General features: G+C 34.9%; 2 protein-coding genes across 3 annotated transcripts in view; both read left to right on the forward strand.

The window, feature by feature from the left end:
* Positions 1 to 1,110: 1,110 nt before the first annotated feature.
* On the forward strand, positions 1,111 to 11,321 carry LOC116114721. 2 transcript variants are annotated; one of them, XM_031400850.1, is made up of 4 exons: positions 1,111 to 1,397; positions 3,544 to 3,615; positions 5,503 to 5,574; positions 8,924 to 11,321. In XM_031400850.1, the coding sequence occupies exons 1-4, from the start codon at positions 1,388 to 1,390 to the stop codon at positions 11,071 to 11,073; spliced, it is 2,304 nt and encodes a 767-aa protein (XP_031256710.1). In that variant the 5' UTR covers positions 1,111 to 1,387; the 3' UTR covers positions 11,074 to 11,321. The 2 variants fall into 2 exon arrangements, with proteins under 2 accessions (XP_031256710.1, XP_031256711.1); XM_031400851.1 differs by lacking the exon at positions 3,544 to 3,615.
* Positions 11,322 to 13,304: 1,983 nt separating this feature from the next.
* Positions 13,305 to 20,762, forward strand: part of LOC116114714 (E3 ubiquitin-protein ligase CHFR-like) — a 33,336-nt gene continuing 25,878 nt past the window's right edge. Inside the window, 7 exon segments of the mRNA XM_031400846.1 lie at positions 13,305 to 13,434; positions 14,973 to 15,020; positions 15,254 to 15,404; positions 16,214 to 16,311; positions 17,496 to 17,557; positions 17,653 to 17,744; positions 17,840 to 17,963. Coding sequence (XP_031256706.1) covers positions 13,422 to 13,434; positions 14,973 to 15,020; positions 15,254 to 15,404; positions 16,214 to 16,311; positions 17,496 to 17,557; positions 17,653 to 17,744; positions 17,840 to 17,963 — 588 coding nt within the window. The 5' untranslated portion in view covers positions 13,305 to 13,421.

Here is a 20,762-nt window from a genome sequence, read left to right on the forward strand (position 1 = left end):
GATTGGCGGGCCATTTGTTGCTGTAAGACCAGTAGGTTAGAGATTCTCTTGATGAAGGATGAACACTAAATCTGGCCCCTCCTTCTAGCGCCAAACTGTTGATGCGTGATTTTTGACACCAACTAATCGACACGTGCATAACGTTGATTGGTCAAGAGACACACGTGATTATGGATGAAATGTAGAGTAAATGCAATGAGAGCTTTTTAAAGTGGTTCGGATGCTAAGGTAGCAAGTCCTACGTCCACTGATTTGTATTAGTATTGTGGGTCAGGTCGTAACAGCGGACTGACTTACAAATGATTAGGGAAATATAAATACAAAGGTACAAGAGAGAAAGAGAGAAAGCTAGTTCAGAATGTAAAATGGCCGAATCCCCTTAATGAATGGGTCTTCCTCTTTTTATAGTGAGATGAGTGCAAGTAATCATCATTAAATCCATGGGTTGGTGTGAATGTCAGGACAAAATCCGACTTCACGTCACATTATCCACCTTCCAAGCTGATTTCACGCGATTTGGAGCAGGGAAATGGACACGTGGGAGCTCCATAGCGTCTGGCAGGCTTGACGTGTGCTTACCGTTCTGACGGGAGCAGGTCACACCCCATCACGTGATTTCTCACGTCAGCCCTTGATTTCCCAGGCATAACAGTTAATAACAATAAGTCCTCTTAAATAGTAAAAATTTCATATAGTTACAGTAATAATAAAAATCTATTGTCTGTTAAGTTTTAGTGTTAAAATAAATCATATAGGATAATTAAATAAAATATTTATTAACTGGTCATATTATAATTTCCAACAAATTTATGACATACTTTTTTTTTTTAAAATCTGTGGTTATTTGATCACATGACGTGGGAGGTAAATGAAACGCGTGAGAAGAAAGCAAGTATGGAAGGAAAAGATAAAGAAAAACAAAAGAGCAATTTGAGTGGGACCCAAGTGCCCATGGGATGGCTGAGTGTGAGTGGGGACAACAACATGACCGTGACCTTCCTCTCGATATTATTATTACTTGTTTTGAAATCTCTTGTCCCTTCCCTCTCACTCTTCCATTTTCACTTCCATTTTTCTTCTGCAAACAACCTCAAAACTATCACTCACAATCATTCATATTATAAATAATAATAGCAAGGCTATTATTGTTGTTTTTCTTTTCTTTTCTTCCACCATGATAATGTATCTCACTTGCCTCTCATTAAAATACTTCTTCAACTTCAAGATCTCTCATTCTTTTTCCTCCTTTTTAATCTCTCTATAATGCTTTCCATCACATTCCAACATCGGGGTTGAGTAATGTATATGATTTCATCCCTTCTATTCTTCTCTCCCAACTTTCCCACTTTCCGCATTGCTCAACATCAAGCTTGCTCCAGTTTTCGCCATGAAATTAGGTCACTTTTTTACTTAAAACCTCATAACTTTTTCATTTTTAATCCCCATAAATAGCTATATTAGCTTGTTATATTTTTCTTGTTTAATGAGTTATTATTATTTTTGACATTTTTGTATTTAGAATTTAGAACAGGTGTTCGAGTAATTTTTTTTTTTATTGATATATTCTTAAACTTTTATTATTAATCCCTTTATTTGATAATTCCACTTCTGTACATGTTATAATGTATGGATTTATGTGTCATGTATGCATGCATGCATTTGCTTCTGTAATTTAATGGTAATTGGAGTTTTGGTTGTTAGTTTTAGGTTTTGAATGATGAGTGGTTGAGCTGGTTCAACGTGCATTGTCCATAATCATATCTGGCTTTAACAGGACAAGTCACACAGTAAGATTTTCAATAGCATATTCTGTAGGTAGAATATCCAGCTTCATATGTATACTAGCTATTAGACAATGGTATGATTATCAATAATGACACTGTTTATTGAACTGATTCTGATTTTGAAGTACTAAACTGGGTTGGAATCTATATTCGAACCAGGGCTCTCTGTTCCTAGTTTCTCTAATTGAACCAATGGCCTCAGCGATCCTTATTAACACTCTACCTTTGAAATGTGTTATGCCCGCAATGTTAAGTAGCTCTTGATCAATCCATTTCAAGGTTGGTTCAGAAAGAGGATGATCTTTTATTCCTTGATGCTGTAAAACCATCAAATAATTGTTGATTAATTCACTTAGGATCCATCTTGTAAATGAATATTCAGTTGAACTGAATTTGAATTCTATCTTACAAACATCGATTAGACTATTTCTATTTGTAATTCTATGGTTCTCCATCACAGAGAAATTTGGTCCCTTATTCCCATTCTTAACAAGCCTCAAGCTTGTTATTGTAGCAATACAAAGTGCTTGCTAGTTAGTTTACATGTTTACATATTCTATGGTCACCACTGATCTTAATCTCTGTTTCTTGAGGATCACTGAGATAATATGTATCCTGATGCTCCTTATGATACAAAATTTTGTGTTAACTGTTTACATGGATGAAATGAGGCAAAATCAACTTCATTGTGGTGAGTCATATAGGAAGACATATGGCCTTTAAGGAAGGTTTGTTATGTGGCATACTTGGGTTGGGCCATGTTGGGGATACTAGGGGTATGTGAACATGATCATTGTGTAAAAATCCTAGATTTCTAGTGTAAAAGTTTCTCAACTAGTATATTCAACTTGGGATCCCCAAGTAGGGCTTTTGGGTAGAAAAGCTTAAAACAAAACTGTAAAGGTTGTGAGCCCAAAGTGAACAATATTTTACTTGATGGATTCGGGTTGTTACAATTATATGGGAGCCAGGTTCACAACCTCATTAGGGGTGTGCTTCACATGATGGCATTTGACCCTTATTCATGAGCAGTGTTTGATCAAGACCATGTTGGGTTACACAAATATCACACATCAAGTATGAGCTTCTATACAACACTTAGATTTCCCTTGATAAGTAAGAGGTCGTTTGGTTAGAAAAGCCATAAAAAAAAAAGTGAGAAAATTGTCACTGGGATACATTGGGCCTTTTGAAATCCTTAAAAGTGTTAGAACTATGATATACTGGTTAGTTCTTCTCCCACTACTTACAAGGGTTGATAATGCATTTAATGTGTTGATGCTTTGCAAATATGAGCCAGACCCAAGCCGTGTTTTATATTGGGAGGTTTTGATCTCACAAAAGAGGTGGCTTACAACAAGGGTCTTGTATAGGTCTTACATTTGTGGCAAGACTATTTAACTAAAAAGTTGCCTGCTTTATGGCTTAACTCTATTAAGGAGTTCTTAAAGCATATCAATAGTCATGAACTCATGAAACCTAGAGTATTTCGGCAGTGGTTTATCATAGTTGAAGCCTATGTGGGAATGATAAAAGATGCATAAAACAAAAATTCATAATGGTATTGGATCGCTTTGAGACACATCAGGTTGTGTCCCCTTTTATACATTGGTTTTCTTGAGTTACAGTGTTTCTAAATTGATATAAAATGTGCCCTTTTCAGCTGATTCTTAAATTTCATTTCTGCCTTAGTATCCTTATAAATCTTGCTTGCAAATATATGTAAATAAAATTTATGATTAATAATATGACATGACAGGTTCTCAAGAAAATGATTTGGCTTCATCTCCAGGGAAAAGTGTAAATGGAAGTTTCAGGAAATTTAGATCTGGTGCGTATTCCCTTGACATCAAATTCTTAGTGCCTTCTAGGTGACATCTTTTTATTTTCTGCTCTATATATTGTGGGTGATTGTGAAGTTAATAGGAGCTTTTTCAGATTTTACCTACATTTTTGCTCTATGTTGTATGTAGAATGTTTCTACTATTATGCTGTTGTTAAGAGTAAGTTTTATTTTCAGACCATTTCTTATAAGCATTTACTGGTGTCTCACAGTGGTGTTAGTGTTGAATTGATCAATGGGTTCTACAATTCTTATAAGCTACTAAGCATATAGGAAATGATTCAGTTATAGTTTTTAAACTCAAACAGTATTCAACAATAGTGTTTAAGCTCTAACATGCATCCTCAAGTGCGAGTCTGAATTTCAAGTAATGGACAAGTCACATATCCAAACACAGAAACTTGGATCTATGTGTACAATAATCCTCAAAGCTTAAGTTGATGTATAATAAAATATTTGAAATTATTTTGGTCGGAGGGTTTCCTTTTTGTAAAAAGTGTATGTATGGTTTCAGTATTATGTATATCAATTTTGTGTAGCTTTCGGTACCTTGATCAGAGTTTTATACTGTTTGAGTAGGTATGTGGTCCACATATGAGGCTCTAAGCTCCGTTGGGCTGCTCCTTCTCTTATGTTTCTATCCCTTGAGAAAAAAGTCGAGCTTTTAGGGGTAATAGAAAAGCTACAATATATGGGATTGTGCTGTTTTGACTATTTTTGGTTATTTGGGTAGAAAGAAATTACAGAATTTTATAAAACAATAAATGGGATGAGACTGGATTCGTATGGGACAGCTAAGTTTTGAGCTTTTCTTTGGTCTTTTGTGTCATCTAAATTTCGATATGTGTCTTTTTCTTAATTATTAACAATTGGGAGGCTGCAGTAATGTGATTAAAGGAGTTTAGTTTTAGGGTTTTTGTGGATTTCAAGACCTTTTATTATTTCCTGTATCTTTTGTTAGTTTTTATTTTTGGGTTGTCTTGTCTCACAGATATATAGATGTACTGTTTAGAGCTTTTTCACCTTGTAAAGTTTTTTCAACTTATTTAAGTTTTCTTGAGTTTCTTGAAAATGTGGTCCACAAGGTATTATAATTTCATAGTTTCCTATAAAAGGAAAAAGGAGAAAGAAATTATTTTATGAATTATTTTTCTCTAATCTCATTAAAAACTTCAAGAAGATTGATAGATATTGAAATTGGTAAGATGAAAATTTATAAATAAAAATATCTCTAATGGTGTGTATTCTGAAGCTTACTTGAAAAATATGGTTTGAGATAAACATATGTGCTAAATGGTGCTTAGACCAATTATGAAAAGTTAATATGCTAGCATGGTGTTATCGATTATAAAGGGTCATTATTACAAGGTGCTGTTCCTGCCTGGAGTTATCTGTTTCTTAGTTGCAGAAATATTATCCACTGCTGATACTTGAAAAGGAGCTTTCAAGATCTTGTTACTATAGAAAATCACTTGAGCCTATACAATTTCTATGCATGGAGCTAGACCAGTCAGCTATTATGCTTTCTTCAATATGGCCACTTTCGAAGTCACCTTCTGGTTATAATTGCTTAATAACTTCCTTATCTGCCAAATTATTGCTTAGGGACCACAGCATGACATCCTCTTGACTTTTGATCTTAGCATACGAAAAGTTTGTACAAACCATGTTAATGTTAAAAAGTTAGTGCTTGTTATTGGAGTTACCCTGGGGTTGGTAGGTCTTACATTCAAATGTTTCGAGAAAATAACAAGCAATTTCTAAGAAAAAGATAGTTATTCCAGATTAACTGTTATTTCTCACTGTTCTTCCATCTTGTTGCATAGAAATGCGTTTTTTTTTTTTCTGATTGAGTTTTCTGTTGGTATGGTTCAGGTTTTCTGCGAAGTGATTTTGACTCATCACCAGGGCAAAGTTTGGATGGAAGTTTCAGAAAGCCTAATTCTGGTTTGTAATGAGGCTTATCTTCTTTTATGTTTTATTTTTATCCTATGGTGCTGGGAGTTAACCGTTCTTGAGTGATTGTTCCTAAGTTAATAAACTCATAACTTGTTTGAAATAAATGTCAGTAATCTCTCTATGCTTTATTTTAGAAAATATAACTTAGTATTTGATGTAAGATAAATTGAAGGAAAGGAGTAATAAAGATAAGAAATAAAAGCCGAGAGAAAAGGGGAGAAATTAGAGAGAAATTATTGAATAGACAGATTTTAGAGTAAAAGAGATAAGAACTAAGGAGAAAAGAAGTTCATAAATTTAGAGGGAGAAGGAGGAGGATATAAAAATGAAAGAGATACCCAAAAATCAGTTTTATTGATTCAAGGTCACTTCTTCCAAAATCTAAAGTACATCAAATCTAATTTTAGTGGCTACAAATAAATTGAGGATAAGTCTTCTTGTAGAAAAAGTTGTTTCCTTGGTTTTCTATAGCTTGTAATCTGAAAACAGTTTTCGAATATTATATCACATACATTCTCAATTATTAAAAATATTTATAGTACAACTCAAATGTTTAAATTGGATTTTAGTTTTTGAATATTGTTTTCAGATCACAAATCAAGTGGGACTTATTATCCTATAAATATATTTATATTTATTAAAGGATAAGCTTCTTGGTTCTGCATCAGATTTGGGTGCAGAAAAATTTAGATGTGATGAGTATACATTTTCTTTGAAGTGAGACCACGAGAAAAAAGGGTTCTTTAAGAAATGAGTCAATGCTTCCATTGTTGAAACAAGTGCAAATATTTAGATTTTAGATTTCCTAAGAACTGACTTGGTGAAATTCCATATTTCATATATACAAAAAAAGGATTACCTGATAGGTTTCGAATTGTTCTCACCTTGGTTCTTTATACATTTCTTTGCAAGCAACATATGTGTATTGGACTCAAATATAAATATCGAGTCCTCACCTACTAGCTTAAGCTTTTAGGTGGAATGACAACTTAATATGGTATTAGAGCTAAAAGTCGAAAGTTTGAAACCTCACATTTCTAATGGATAATAAATAAATCCAAGTTTCATCTGAACTCAAATATTAAGTTTAGGCCCTCACGGGCTTAAGCTTTCACTTACTAGTTTAAGCTTTTAGATAGAATGATAACTTAGTAATGTGAATCACTTAAATTAAGGCAAAAGTAATTTTGATTTTTGTTTTTAGTTCATAAATGAGTCATTTTGGTCCTTGGAAGGATTTTAATTTGGTTACAGGGATTTATAGTCCCATTATGCTTTTGTATTGATTTTCATAGTATTTTGGAACTTCAAATGGTGAGCTTGCAATCTGCCAATTGATGATCAATATTAGAAGCTTTTGTTGGAAATTCAAGGCCTTTCTAGCCAGTAATACTTTATTTGTTCGTTGGTTGCCATATATATAAGGTTCAAAGCAAAGATCGGTACTTGATAAGCATACTGTATTGCAGAGAAAAGGAAAAGAATATGAAGAAATGAAAGGAAAGAAGAAAACTCCAGAACTTCGTTTGATCAAATAATAAAAAAGAAGTGAATCAATGGTAGCTAAGGGAAACTGTCACTGCAAAGAGTGGTATTAGAAACACAAACTTAGGCATTGTAACATGAAGCTAAATATGCTTAGTCACTTGATTTCTTTCATGCTTCCTTCAAATGTAGTGGCTGCCTTCAAACCTTTATTAGATTTGAACTTTTAACTCCAATTAGTAGCCAACACTTTTTCAGTATCCTTGGGATAACCCTTGAAAATCCATACAGAGTGGATAGCAGAGCCTAAAATGTTACAGCGATATACATCTCCACTGACCCCACCAAGTTTAGGTAAAAAAAATAGTATACATAGGTCTTCAAATACTTTTATCTACTTCAGCTTCAGTAGTTATTGTTTTTTACATCATGGCTCTTCCAAATGCCAGTTTTTTGGATCCATGCCTACAGAGTAGCATAGCCAGGAATAATCCACTCAATAGCACATTTACACATAAAATACCAATCAAGAAATTATGTATTTGCTTTCTTGTCTAGTGCGTTTCTCCACTCTGATCAAGGTGTGGCTGTCCAAGCTAAAAAAGGAAAAGAAGTGTAAAAAAATATAGCCTTAAAAGAAACTTCGGCATGCCACTCTTCTAAAAAGACTTGTCAATTGACTTTTCCGCAATTCTTAACTGTAACATGTTGCCTGAAACGCTGGGTCTTAGTTAACTTCCATTCATTTCAATACCTCTTATCACCTTGCTCTTTAGTTTCATAAACTTTTTCAAGAATGCATCCAAGGACTTAAACCTCTCGACTTTGCACTGTCCTAAAAGACGCTGCTTGACTAGGATGCCAGCCCTGGTATATACTTAGTCTTTAATGTTCACTATTAAGTTCAGCTGTCTCAATCCGCTGGCCATTGATTATCAATAAATTAGGTAAGACTGAATGGGCAATCATTAGAGACTAATTTAGTCCATTGTATGTATAGTTTTTCACCGTCCTTTCCACCACCCTTTCATTCTACTGGTTCCAAAACTACTCCAGCTGTAAAATATAGCTCATGAGGTAGGAGGTTTTTAATTATTTATCTTTTTAGTTTTTAAATTATGTTTTCTTAATACTTTAGTTTCGTCACTTAGAACAATATATAGCCACTGTCCACATACAATCTTTAGCCTATTAATTTTACTGCCTTAGCTCACACAACCTAAATCTTAGGAACAGGATTCATCTCAAATCCTGGATACCAGATTTTACATTCCACCTTAGAAAATATGACTTACTGTTACAGAGAAAATGTAAAGAATAAAACTAATATATGTTTGCAGATTGGATTTACCCCATATTTCTTGATTACAGTGCTTATTTTCTAGTAAGTGTCATTTTGTTCAAGTTGAAAATGGCACAGAGAAATAATTAGAATATCAATGTGTGTGATCTAATAGAAAGTTATTTAATTTGATAGAGTACAATGCTAAAACATTGTAAATGTAGCTTATACAATTCAGAATGAAAGAAGTTGAACTTTGTTTATCTTGAGGTAAATATAATCCCAATCTAGTCCACACCAGTGTATGCTTTGCAATTTTTTAAGAAGTGAGTTCTTATGTAGTTTTATCCTGTAACTTTATTTTGGCTTTCATTTGTAATATACGGGGTAATACAATCTAACTTATAATACTTTAATTATCTTTTTCTAATAATTCCTTTGGCCTATTTTATCATCAGTGAAGTTTCCATGTCTGCAATCTGTCTTTTTTCTATATTATGCTTTGCTTTATTTTGACTTAACATATATTATAACTGTTAGTGCTGAATGTATGCGGTGCTATGAATGCAGTTATATCTGCCCACAGTATATCTGGTGTTTCAGCTTCAAGCAATTTCAATCCCATTTCTAGAAGAGTATACAAGGGGTTAAAGGATTATAGGAAGAAACTTGTTGACCGAGAACTATTCACTCAAAGTCTTGAAGATTGGATTATTAAAAAATCTCTTGAAGATGAAGCTACTGGGGAACAGTCTTTCCAGTCTCCTTTTCTCATGGATGAATTGCGCAATCTTGATTTAGCATTAGAAGGGGTTTTATTTCAGCAGCTGTGTCGTATGCCATGCTCAGCATATGCTTCTGATTATTTTGAAGAAGAGGAGTTTCTTGCACTAGAAGATTTCCTCCATGCTATTCTAAATGGCCTCTGGCGTACATTTTGGCGTAAAAGTGGACCATTGCCGTTCTTTTTATCTTGTCCTCGCCATCCTGGATCCAGGTTTTATTCTGTAGAGAAGGCAATATCTCAAGGAAAGCTTGATGAGCTCTGTGGATTAGCTTTGATAGCTAAAACTGAGAATGATTTGCAAGTCCGTTGGGATCAAGTGGTACAGTTTACCTTATTTAGATCAGACATATTGTCAGAAAATGAGTTGAAGTTGTCTACTAGCAGCATTTGTGAAGCTCTATTTTATGGTATTCATGTACTTCTTGCTAGAAGTTTGAGCAAGTTCTGTAACATTGACAACGATTCTGTTTTTGTTTTGGTTCTTGATTCCAAATTCGGTGGAGTGGTAAAACTTAGTGGTGATATTGGTAAACTTGAATTCAACTCAGCTAACCCATATCAATCTGTGGTTGAGTGGATCAAATGCCATGCTGAAATCAGTATTTCTGCAGTTGACCAGATATGGAACAAGCTGGGAAATGCAAGTTGGGGGGACCTTGGAACTCTGCAGATAATTCTGGCAACTTTCTATTCCATAGTCCAGTGGAATGGACCACCAAGGAAGTCAATAGCCTCATTGGCCTCAGATCATTGCCTTCGCCTTCAGAAACGTAGGTTAGAGTGCCGTCTAATGGAGAATGAAAATGCACTGGTACCTTCCCAATATACAAGCCATCAACAAGGAGAGATTGTTGAAGTTGATCAGTGTGATACTCCAACATTCAGAAAGGAAGCATCACGCTTAAAGCTCAAGGAGGGTGAAATATTGGTACTGGAGGATCAACGACAGGGGCAAAGAAATTTTCAAATACAGGATTCTTTGGAAGGAGGGAACTATTTCCTCTACAGTGCTGTTGCTCTAGAAAATCCCGTGGAGCTGTTGACTTTGTATGTGGGTGCTCATCCATCCAGGCTGGAGCCGTCTTGGGAGGATATGAGTCTGTGGTACCAAGTACAGAGGCAAACCAAAGTATTAAACATCTTGAAGCAACAAGGGATCTCAAGTAAATATTTGCCAGAAATCATTTCTTCTGGTCGAATTTTGCATTCTGGTCCCTGTAAAAAACAGAGCCCAGGGGGACGCTGTGATCATTCATGGTGTGGAACCCCAATACTTGTGACATCTCCAGTTGGGGAGCCACTTTCACTAGTAGTTGCTCATAATGGCTTGTTGTCATCAGAAGAGGCAATACGCTGCTGCCGAGACTGCCTAGTTGCTCTAAGAAGTGCAGCCTTGGCCAACGTTCAGCATGGTGATATTTGTCCTGAAAACATAATACGTGTTGTTGACTCACAGGCCATGAGAAACAAATTTCTATATGTCCCAATATCATGGGGACGTGCAGTAATTGAAGACAGGGACAGCCCAGTAATAAATTTACAGTTCTCATCATCTAATGCACTTCAGCATGGGAAGCTTTGTCCATCATCCGATGCTGAGAGCCTCATTTACCTCTTATTTTTTGTTTGTGGAGGAACTATGGAGCAACAAGACTCAATCGAATCTGCATTGCAATGGAGGGAGAGAAGTTGGGCAAACCGGTCAATTCAGCAGCATCTAGGCGAGGTTTCAGCCCTCTTAAAGGCATTTGCTGATTATGTGGATAGTCTGTGTGGAACCCCATATCCAGTCGACTATGATATTTGGTTAAAAAGACTAAATAGAGCTGTGGATGGCACAGCAGATAGAGGTAAAATGATTGAAGAAGTAGCCATAACTTCCAGACTAGAGGATGTTGCTGAGTCTTCAGGAACCTCAGCAGGTGGTACTTAAATTAGTTTTCATAGTAAAAGAGAGCTGAGTTTTGTTGGGGTTTGGTTTTGTACCAGTTTTTGAGTGAAATTGGCATAGTGTTGGTTCAATAGGATCTCAACACAAGTTGTCAATCTCAACAATGTGAATCTTTTATCAAGTTGAGGCTTCATAGCAAGATGAAGAAATTGTGTAGTCATTGTTGGATTGGATTCAATGTAAATGTATCATGATTGTAATTGTTCTTCATTATTAATTGATTAATTGGATTTCCCTCTAATTCAACTGAGCTATTTGCTTGTTTTTCATGGTGCAAAAAAAACCCTATCAGATGTGCAAAAGCATTTTAACCTAGCCAGAAACAAAAAAAGCTTAAGTATTAATTGAATTTTCTTTAAAAGATTACTAACAAACAAATTATTTTAATAATAATGAAAAATTATTACAACCTTCTCAAACAGTAGGTATGACCAAACTTTAAAAATGCAAGGTAGTGACCAAACTTTACTTTGTGGATTGTATTATTGTATTATTGTATGGGGATGGTAATGTGGATAGGGCGTTATCATCCAGAAATTCCATGTGGAGTTTAAAGACGGGTTCATCTTGGTCCAAAACTCCTTCAACAATGTCATGAACAACATCGTTTTGTTCTAGACCAAGAAGATGGCAGGCAGCATCATGGCAGTAAAAGTCACCATCTGACACGTCCTCCTAAATTAACAATTAAACTAATTTTTTTTTGTAATTTAAATCTAATAAATCCAGGGCTGGATACAAGCCTGGGGTTTGGGCTCTCCCCCAGACCCTAAGATGTTGGGTAAAATGGTTATTTTGCCATCATCATCCATAAATTTTGTAGTTAAATATACTTATAAATTTTGCGAGTATTGGGGTCATCAAATTACGGGTTTTTCCTTACTTATGGAATGGTGACAAGAATATATTTGTGTATATGATCTTTTTTCCGAAGATAAATTTATCTTGAAGAGAAAATAATATTTGAATTTGTTCGTATAATAGTTTCACATATAATCCAATTTAGGTTTTGTATAAATATTTCTCAGGTTTGTGGATTTGTTTTGAACTTTTACTTAATTCTTCATCTATTTAATTAGAAAAAATCCTCAAAATATAATCCATCTTTATGTTTTCTTTTTACTAAACCAACGTAAGATGTGACAATGGCGTAAAGGAGAACTCTAAGGTTGTTTTTACTTGTTGGAATTGTATTGAAAGGGAAATGTTATCTGAATAGTAAATACAAGGTTGAATGTTGTTTACTTATAACATTGAATATTAAGGGTGTATAATGATATATGTGATAACTGACAAAAATACCCTCAACATTAAAATATTCAATGTAAGTTAAAAATTATGATTACATTTTTTAATAGAAAACTAATTATGTAAGTAGTAAAAACAATTAATACTATATTTAAAATTTTTTTTTTTTACTTTAACAATAGATATTCTATCCAAAAAATCAAAATTTAATGGTCGATCAATGTGGTCAATCATATTTAATGATTAGTCAAAGATAGTCAATATTGGTCAACGATCAATCAATATCAGCCAACGCCTATCAACAATATTGAACTATCGATCAACGCTGATCAATAGTGGTCAATTGTCAATTAATATTTGTTAAAACCGGTCAATTGTTTAACAAATGCCAATATTTACAAATACATATTTTAACAATAACTAAATTATAAAATAATAAGCATTGAAATAAAAATCTTTGAACTTTTTAAATTCAAAATAGGGTCAAAAAGGTAATTTTATTAAACACCCTACCCGAAGAATTAGGATTCCTTAAAAAATTTTAAGGAATCTTTTAGTGATGTGTTTGATTATCTATGACAATCCAAAAAGTAAACAAGGGAATTGAAAATCACAATTCCATTCCCTTGTTAATAAGAGTAAACATGGCCCAAATGTCTAACATTGCATTCAAAGTGAAATAAAAAAAAAAAAAAATCATAATTAATGTTGTGCATTGAATGTTATGAAAATTGTTGTGTAATACAAGTTTTTGTTGAATGCAAAAATCGTAAATTAATCAAATTGAGTTTTATATGATGTTGTGGGTCCTAGGGTTATATTGGAAAACCCTATTGTTTTAAAAAAAGCAACCACCCTTACCGCATTTTGCTGATTTTTTCCATTAAAATGAACAGATATTAAAGTATATTTGAAACATACGGGGTTTTCAAAGAAAATAACCGTTGGGCCTAACTGCCGAGCTGTGCCTACTGCTAAAATGAACCGAGTACACACTCTTCCGCAGCACGCTTTTGCATTCTCTTCTTTATAAATACACCATGCCGCTCTCTCTTTAAAACCCAACAAGAACAAGAAGTCTTATGGCTGAAGTTGGTGAAACTTCTTCCCAANTGTCTATAGAGTTTCGTATTCGATATTTGCTTGGTAAATCTATTATTTCATTAGGTTAAGCATCAGTATTACATTATTCTTTCATAGAAAATTACATTGGTAGAAGATTCTAGAAAGAATTTGCACATTCATTAGTATGGTTCATCACTCTTATTATAACTTGCTTAGTGTTGGATTATGCATAGGATTCTAAAGATTTATGTTTTCAGATTTTTCCTTTTAAATTTGTAGCCGTGTATGTGGGAACCCTCATGGGTTGAACTTTTTTTTTGTCCTAAGGAAACAAAGAAAACATATTATTCTATCAAAAGAGTAAATGAGGTTATAGATTCTGTATAAGAACCAAAAGAGGTAACACCTAAGTTAATGCGATTCTTTTGTTTGCAATTTTATTGTGTGATAGGTAGATAAAGATTAAAAATAGACAATGGCAACATCTGACACTTAGTATCTATTTAAATTAAATTACAAGTTTTAACTTATGATTTCTATTTTTTACTAATTTGCGTAGATGGTGGTGATGGTTATGATGATGATGATGATGGTGATGAATTTTGATCCTAGTGTGTGAAGTTCAATCAACATGGAGACGGATCAAAGAAAAAACACTTGCATCAAATGTTTTGTTATTAATTAGTATCTATTTTGACATTTAATATGTAAATACAACATCATGTTTGGATTTGGACTTTGAATTATTTTTAAATACTTAAATTATGTTAGGATTGTTGTTGAATTTGAACTTTGAATCATGTTGGATTGGACAGTAATTAAGTTGTTATTGTCTTATTAAAAAATAGAAATCTAAAAAAAAAATTTTTTTTTTTAAAATGTGCTGACGTCATCATGATATGTGATGACATCACCGGTCCAACCGGTTGGACCGGTTGAACCGTGACCCAGCCATCAGAGCGGGTTGCCCGCGGGTCTAGTTTTTAAAACAATGGTGTGTACTTCCCATTATTAGAGAAGTAGCATGTCAGCATAAACCTAGCCTTTTACGCCATCAAAGAAGCAACACAAGGCCATTCCAACCTCGCACACACTCCACTCTAGCAACATGGCGCACCACTTTAGTGCCCTCACACACCACTCTAGCATTAACGCGAGGACAATTCTGACTTCGAGGGGTTACGTTCGGGTCCTTCGGGAAGGAGACCCTTAAATTGTTGAGAAAGCAGTGAAATAATTGGTTAAATGTGAGGGTGAAGAGGTTTTACGATTAGAAGGGTAAATACGTCGTATTCTACATTAACCTATAATTAGTAACAATAAAACAATGGAATCTACGGCCCTATTTTCGAAAATAATGGGGTTCACTATAATAGGTGAAAGATACGGGGTTTTCCAAAAAAATAACCATTCGGCCTAACTACTGACAAGAAGAGCTGTGCCTACTGCTAAAGTGAACGAGTCCACACTCTTCCGCAGCACGCTTTTACATTCTCTTCTTTATAAATACACCATGCCGCTCTCTCTTTAAAACCCAACAAGAACAAGAAGTCTTATGGCTGAAGTTGGTGAAACTTCTTCCCAAAAACTCTCCCAAGATGTCTGGGCAAAGCTTGGTACTCCTATTTCTTTCACTTCCATTGCTAAATTTTTCATTTTCTTGAAACTAAAGTCAAAGAAGCGACAAAGTTTCAAACTTTTCTTCTTTTGCTTTTCTTTGGCGCTTTTGGCTAATGGTTTTCACTGCTACATTTCATATATTTGAAGGGTTTCGTACATTTTTTAATTTTTGTTCTGAAAAGGTTGACATTGAATCTGATAGTTTAAATTTCGTTTCCGGGGATTGCAGTACCATCTGATTCCAGATATTGTGACGTTGAAATAAGCTCAAATGAGGTGGTTATTTGTTCAGAGATTATATCTTCTTCCCTTGACAAACATGAATGGTGTAAAATAACTAGAAATTCTGATCACTCATCTGCCACATTGCAAAATAAGAGGTATTTTGCATTTCTTATTATTCACGTCTCTTCAATATTCAATCCCAAATTAAGTAATCCTAGGTGATTATGAATTGATCCAAATATGTATGTATATGTTTCCTTACTAGTATTTAACAAGATAGACATCATTCCTTAAATTTGAATTTGATGTGTTGTAGAGGAGGGGCGCCGCAAGAGACATATTGGTGGGGGTTAAATTTTATAGATAGGTCAATCACTTTGAATTTTGTTATCTTCTAGGTCACCTCCATGTACGCTATGTGGAATTTTGTTGTATTTAGGACTAAATATGGAGAAAGAAATAAGTAAATAGATTAAAAAAATGGACTTGCTTTAGCATGGAAGGTATGGTTAGTTTATCTCTTAACATGGACTTGCCTTAGTTTCGTTAGGTTTCATTTCAAATATGAAAGCCTGAAACTAAATCAGTGGTTTCATTTCAAAGTTGAAAGCCTGAAACTAAATCAGGTGACTCTATAACATGGTTATCTTCAATATAGGTTTTTTTCTTTTTTTCCAAAAAAATGTTTTGAATAATTTTATGAGCACATCTAGATTTGTTTATTTGATGAGGAAGCAAAGCTATACAAATCCAGTGAGGAAAAAAAGTTGAGGGGAAGTGGAAGTCATGTTTATAGTGAAAACCAACAAGCAAACAATGTGCTAAAAGAGTTGTTTTTAACCAAACAAATTAACTAAATAGATAACTGATGTGAAAAACATAGGAAAAACTATCTTATGTTTTTGTGATATACTGGCTCTGCATATGTGATAAACTCTCTATTTGGGCGGGGATTCTGATGTAGTTCAAATGCAATACTTGTCGATGAGGCTATTGTTCAAAATGAAGAGGTTGTTGATATCACCTGTGGAACTGAAATCATTCCTGGCCCGGATAGAGTAGGTAAGCATTAATTCTCTGTAATATCTTATATTTTATTTAAGAATTAAAATAAATATATTTTTAAATTTATGTATGCAGTCTTCGTTAAATTCTGGTTTGTTAAATCTTAAGAGTATTTTGAAGCTTCATCTTGTATGTACTTTTGTCTGTTTCTCCTTCAAATATTATAAAGATTGATTAGTAAAAGCATTTATTATGTTATGAGATTGGTCAATGGAAAACATTTACTGTACAATTATCTGTATTTTGATAAGAAAAACAGTGATGCATGTTGAGCAAAAGCACAAAGTATGAAACGAGAATCAATCATTTGAGCTTAACATAATTTTACCATAGAAAACATTACAGACATCAGGGAAATACGAAATCAGACATAAACAAAATTCTTTCTATTTAAAGAAAAAGAGGTTTGGAAATTCTTTTTAGATAATTGAAATGAAATTATTTTTTCACTCCATACAAAACATAAAGACTTTTCACTGCATATCTCTGTAAATTTTACCTCACTTTGATTTCACAAATCCTCTAAAATTCAATGGAAGCCCTAGTCTAATACTCGGTGCCTCATGCAAGTTTAGAAGCTGTTTTTGTTGGTAAAATGCTACTTACAGTAGTTTATATTTTAATAGTTCTTTATGTAGTTTGAATTTTGATCTTAAATGTCATATTATTTTTTGTTTGTCAAAGTGGCAAGATTTCTCATACTCTAGCAGTTTTATTGCAGTTCAAGTTCAGGCTACTGTTGCAAGTCTCTCTTGTTCTTATTCATTCTTTCCCCTCCTTTTTAGTTGGCGGGGAGTTAAGCACCATTGGAATTATTAGTATAAACATGTGATTTTTTTTTTTTCTTTTGTTAAGGTTCTCTGAATTACATTTTTAGTTGCTCAGGTTCAATTTGATCTAAAAGTTGGAACAAATTACTACTTTGGTTGTTAGTTTATAAATTTTCAAACTTATTGTGGATATTTATTGAAATTAAACTTTCAAGCTTTATTCCAAAGCAGATGTTAGCTTGATTTCTCTTTTTCTCAGCATTTTTCTCTTCTTCTCTTCTGCTTTTCTATATATATATATGTATATACATATATATATATATATTTTTGTTTTCACAACTTCTGGTGTTCTATATAATCTTTCATACTGTACAATTTAGTATACTAATTGTATTCTTTTGATGCCTCTAGGATATTTGAACTATAGATTTAAAGTGATGCCGAGAAAAGAATCCTGCAAGCAGCAGTTAAAGGTATATAACTATGAACACTATGTTCATTTTGAAGATGCTATTGGATGTATATTTATGCTCCTCATGTAGTTTGTCTTGTTATTTGGTTTCTCCAGATTCCCATAGATGTTGAGCATGCAAAATGCTGCATCTGCTTAAATGTTTGGCATGATGTTGTTACAGTTGCCCCTTGCTTTCATAATTTCTGGTCAGTTACTTACATATTATATTCTGCCCATAATAACTTTTTCATTCCAATTTGTTGATTCTATACCAAGTTGCCCTTATTATTTTTATTTTTAGCAATGGATGCTTCTCTGAGTGGTTAAGGAGATCACAGGATAAACGTGCAACAGTACTCTGTCCCCATTGTAGAGCAGTTGTACAATTTGTTGGGAGAAACCATTATTTGCGTAATGTTGAGCAGGTAGTACATCAAATATCTTTGTTTACCATGCATCTTATGAATCTATTGGCAAGATTTTGTGTGAGCATCTGTGCATTTTTAATTTCCCAGAGAAATTATTTGGAGTAAAGAAAAAATATGAAATTATTTGTGTGAGCATCTATGCATTTTTAATTTCCCAGAGAAATTATTTGGAGTAAAGAAAAAATATGAAATGAAAAATAGGCTTCCAGAAAAACAGAAAATACTACTGTAAGCTGGCCCAAGACATTCAATAAAAAAACAGGGAATTCTAAAAGAGCTTGACAATTACAAATAGATAAAAGAAACCCAAATGCACCGCCAAAGTCCTCCACACCTATAAAAAAGAAAAAGAAAAAAGGAATTCCCCTAAATCTAGAAGTAGCGGATACCCACAGAGAAGCCCATAATTGAAATAAAACGGAAATGCTTTCTTCTAGGTGTTCTGATGGACACCTGGTCACCAAGTGGTATAATAGAAAAGGGCAAAAAGGGAAAGGGGAGGCATGACAAGGCGGGACATATGACAAGACAGTTGGCAAGAAAGCAAATGGCACAATGAAGGCTCAACAGATGACAATTATTGTTAGAGTTTGTTAAGAGGAGGGAATCTTGAGTAAGAATAAAAGGAGCGCAGGAGCGTAGGATAGATTATGGGAAATTAGTAGGGAATTGTATAGGAGGAATTGACCCTCGAAGTTCAGTGTATTGTTTTGTCTATTTTCATTTTCTGTTTTGTTACGAATCCATTTCCTCTTAATACAATTTTATTCCAGTTTAGTATAGTGCTTGTGGTTGAATATTTGCTTTTACTTTTATTGTCNAAAAAAAAAAAAAAAAAAGGGAATTCCCCTACTAGAAGTAGCAGACACCCATAGAGAAGCCCATAATTGAAATAAATGGAAATGCTTTCTTCCAGGTGTTCTGATGGACACCTGTTCACCAAGTGGTATGGTATAACAGAAAAGGGCAAAAAGGGAAAAGGGGAGGCATGACAAGGCAGGACAGATGGCAAGGAAGCAAATGGCACAATGAAGGCTCAACAGATGGCAATTATTGTTAGAGTTTGTTAAGAGGAGGGACTCTTGAGTAAGAATAAAAGGAGAGTAGGAGCGTAGGATAGACTATGGGAAATTAGCAGGGAATTGTATAGGAGGAACTGACCTTCGAAGTTCAGTGTATTGCTGGGTCTATTTTCGTTTTCTGTTTTGTTACGAATCCATTTCCTCTTAGTACAATTTTATTCTAGTTTAGTATAGTGCTTGTGGTTGAATATTTGCTTTTACTTTTATTGTCTGTGTTTAAACGTGAGTCTGGGAGGTTGGTTTCCATCAAATTGGTATTAGAGCTCAGCGATTGCTGGACATGGTTGGTACAAGGATGGAGAGCAAGATGGACAATGTAGAGAAGGATGTTGTTAGAGTGTCGGAGAAAGTGAACTCGATGAGGGAAATCCTGATGGATATGTAGAACTGGATTCGAAAAAAAGACGAAGAGGAGGAAGAGCGAAGAAGGAACTTATTTGGGAATTCGAGCAGAGGCAGGGAAGGCCAAAACGAACAAGAACGACATGAGGAAGTTGGAGGAAACCACGGTGGTGGACGAGCTGAGCAGGAGCTTCACAGGGAAAGTGGGGGACGTAATGAACACAAGATTCATCGGGACACAGGGAACCACGGCGGAGATTGATGGTACCACAATGGGGAAGCTTGGAACCGCTGCGAATGGGGTGGCCGAAAACTGGAGCTGCCCATTATTTCCGGTGAAGACCTACATGGTTGGATCTTTTGCATGGAGCAATATTTCGCCATCAAAGAGATCGACGATGAGCTGAAGGTGTTTGCGACAGCTTTATGCATGGAAGGGGAAGCTCTCCACTGGTATCAGTGGATGAAGACGTGAATGACGTTAACTACTTGGTCGGAGTTCAAGGTTTCTCTGTTCCAGTGCTTTGGTGGAACTCAAGAGGTGAGCTCGTTGGAGTTACTGATGTCGATGAAACAGAGCAGCACTGTGATGGATTATTGTCGCCAGTTTGAAGAGGTTGCCGTGTTTACGTTGAGGGAGCGTGAGGAGGTCTTGACAGCGGTGTTCTTGAATGGATTAAGGCCTAAGATTCAGGTTGAAATAAAATTCGAACAGCCCAATTTGTTAACCTAACCCAATTCTCTCACCTAAGACACTTATTTAGCCCAAATAGTAGAAGATAGAAACTAGGCTGTTGAGGAGGCCAAGCTTGGGTTAGGCCGACAAGGGAAATGGGCCACTCCAAATATTGGGCCGCGTAATTACACAACTCTTAACTTGACCCGATGAAATTAAACCAAGCCCAAACCCAATTTAATCAACCTGCTGCACGACTCCAAACGCACCTAACACCCAACGAAACCCGATTGAAGCTCAATGCAGCCTTGGCTCATTGACCTCTGTTAATTTCCGGCCAAATTTTTTCCGACGAGACTGCCCTTGCAAGAAAATGACAGAAAGTGAGATCTAAAGAAAGAGGGAGAAAGGCCTATGTTTCCAGTGTGACGCTAAGTATTTGCTAGGCCACCAGTGTGGGGACAGAGTGTTTCAGGTGCTGTTGGTTGACGAAGACGACCCAGAGGCAAATGAAATTGCTGTTGCAAAAGGCGTTGCTGACGACGAAGCTCCAGGAGCCGTTGAACTTTCCATCAGTTATGTAGTTGGGTTAAGTGGACCAAAGACACTGAAGTTAAAAGGAAAAATAGGCGACAGAGAGGTTGTTGTGCAAATTGATAGTGGAGTCTCCCATAACTTCTGTTACAAACAGAGAAC

Source organism: Pistacia vera, unplaced genomic scaffold (assembly GCF_008641045.1).
Source record: "Pistacia vera cultivar Batoury unplaced genomic scaffold, PisVer_v2 Contig720, whole genome shotgun sequence".
Taxonomy (NCBI): Eukaryota; Viridiplantae; Streptophyta; class Magnoliopsida; order Sapindales; family Anacardiaceae; genus Pistacia; species Pistacia vera.

Coding starts and splice junctions, on each gene's coding strand:
- LOC116114721 (XM_031400850.1), top strand. Junction 3,616..5,502: donor TTTCAGGAAATTTAGATCTG/GTGCGTATTCCC, acceptor GGTATGGTTCAG/GTTTTCTGCGAAGTGATTTT. Junction 5,575..8,923: donor TTTCAGAAAGCCTAATTCTG/GTTTGTAATGAG, acceptor CTATGAATGCAG/TTATATCTGCCCACAGTATA.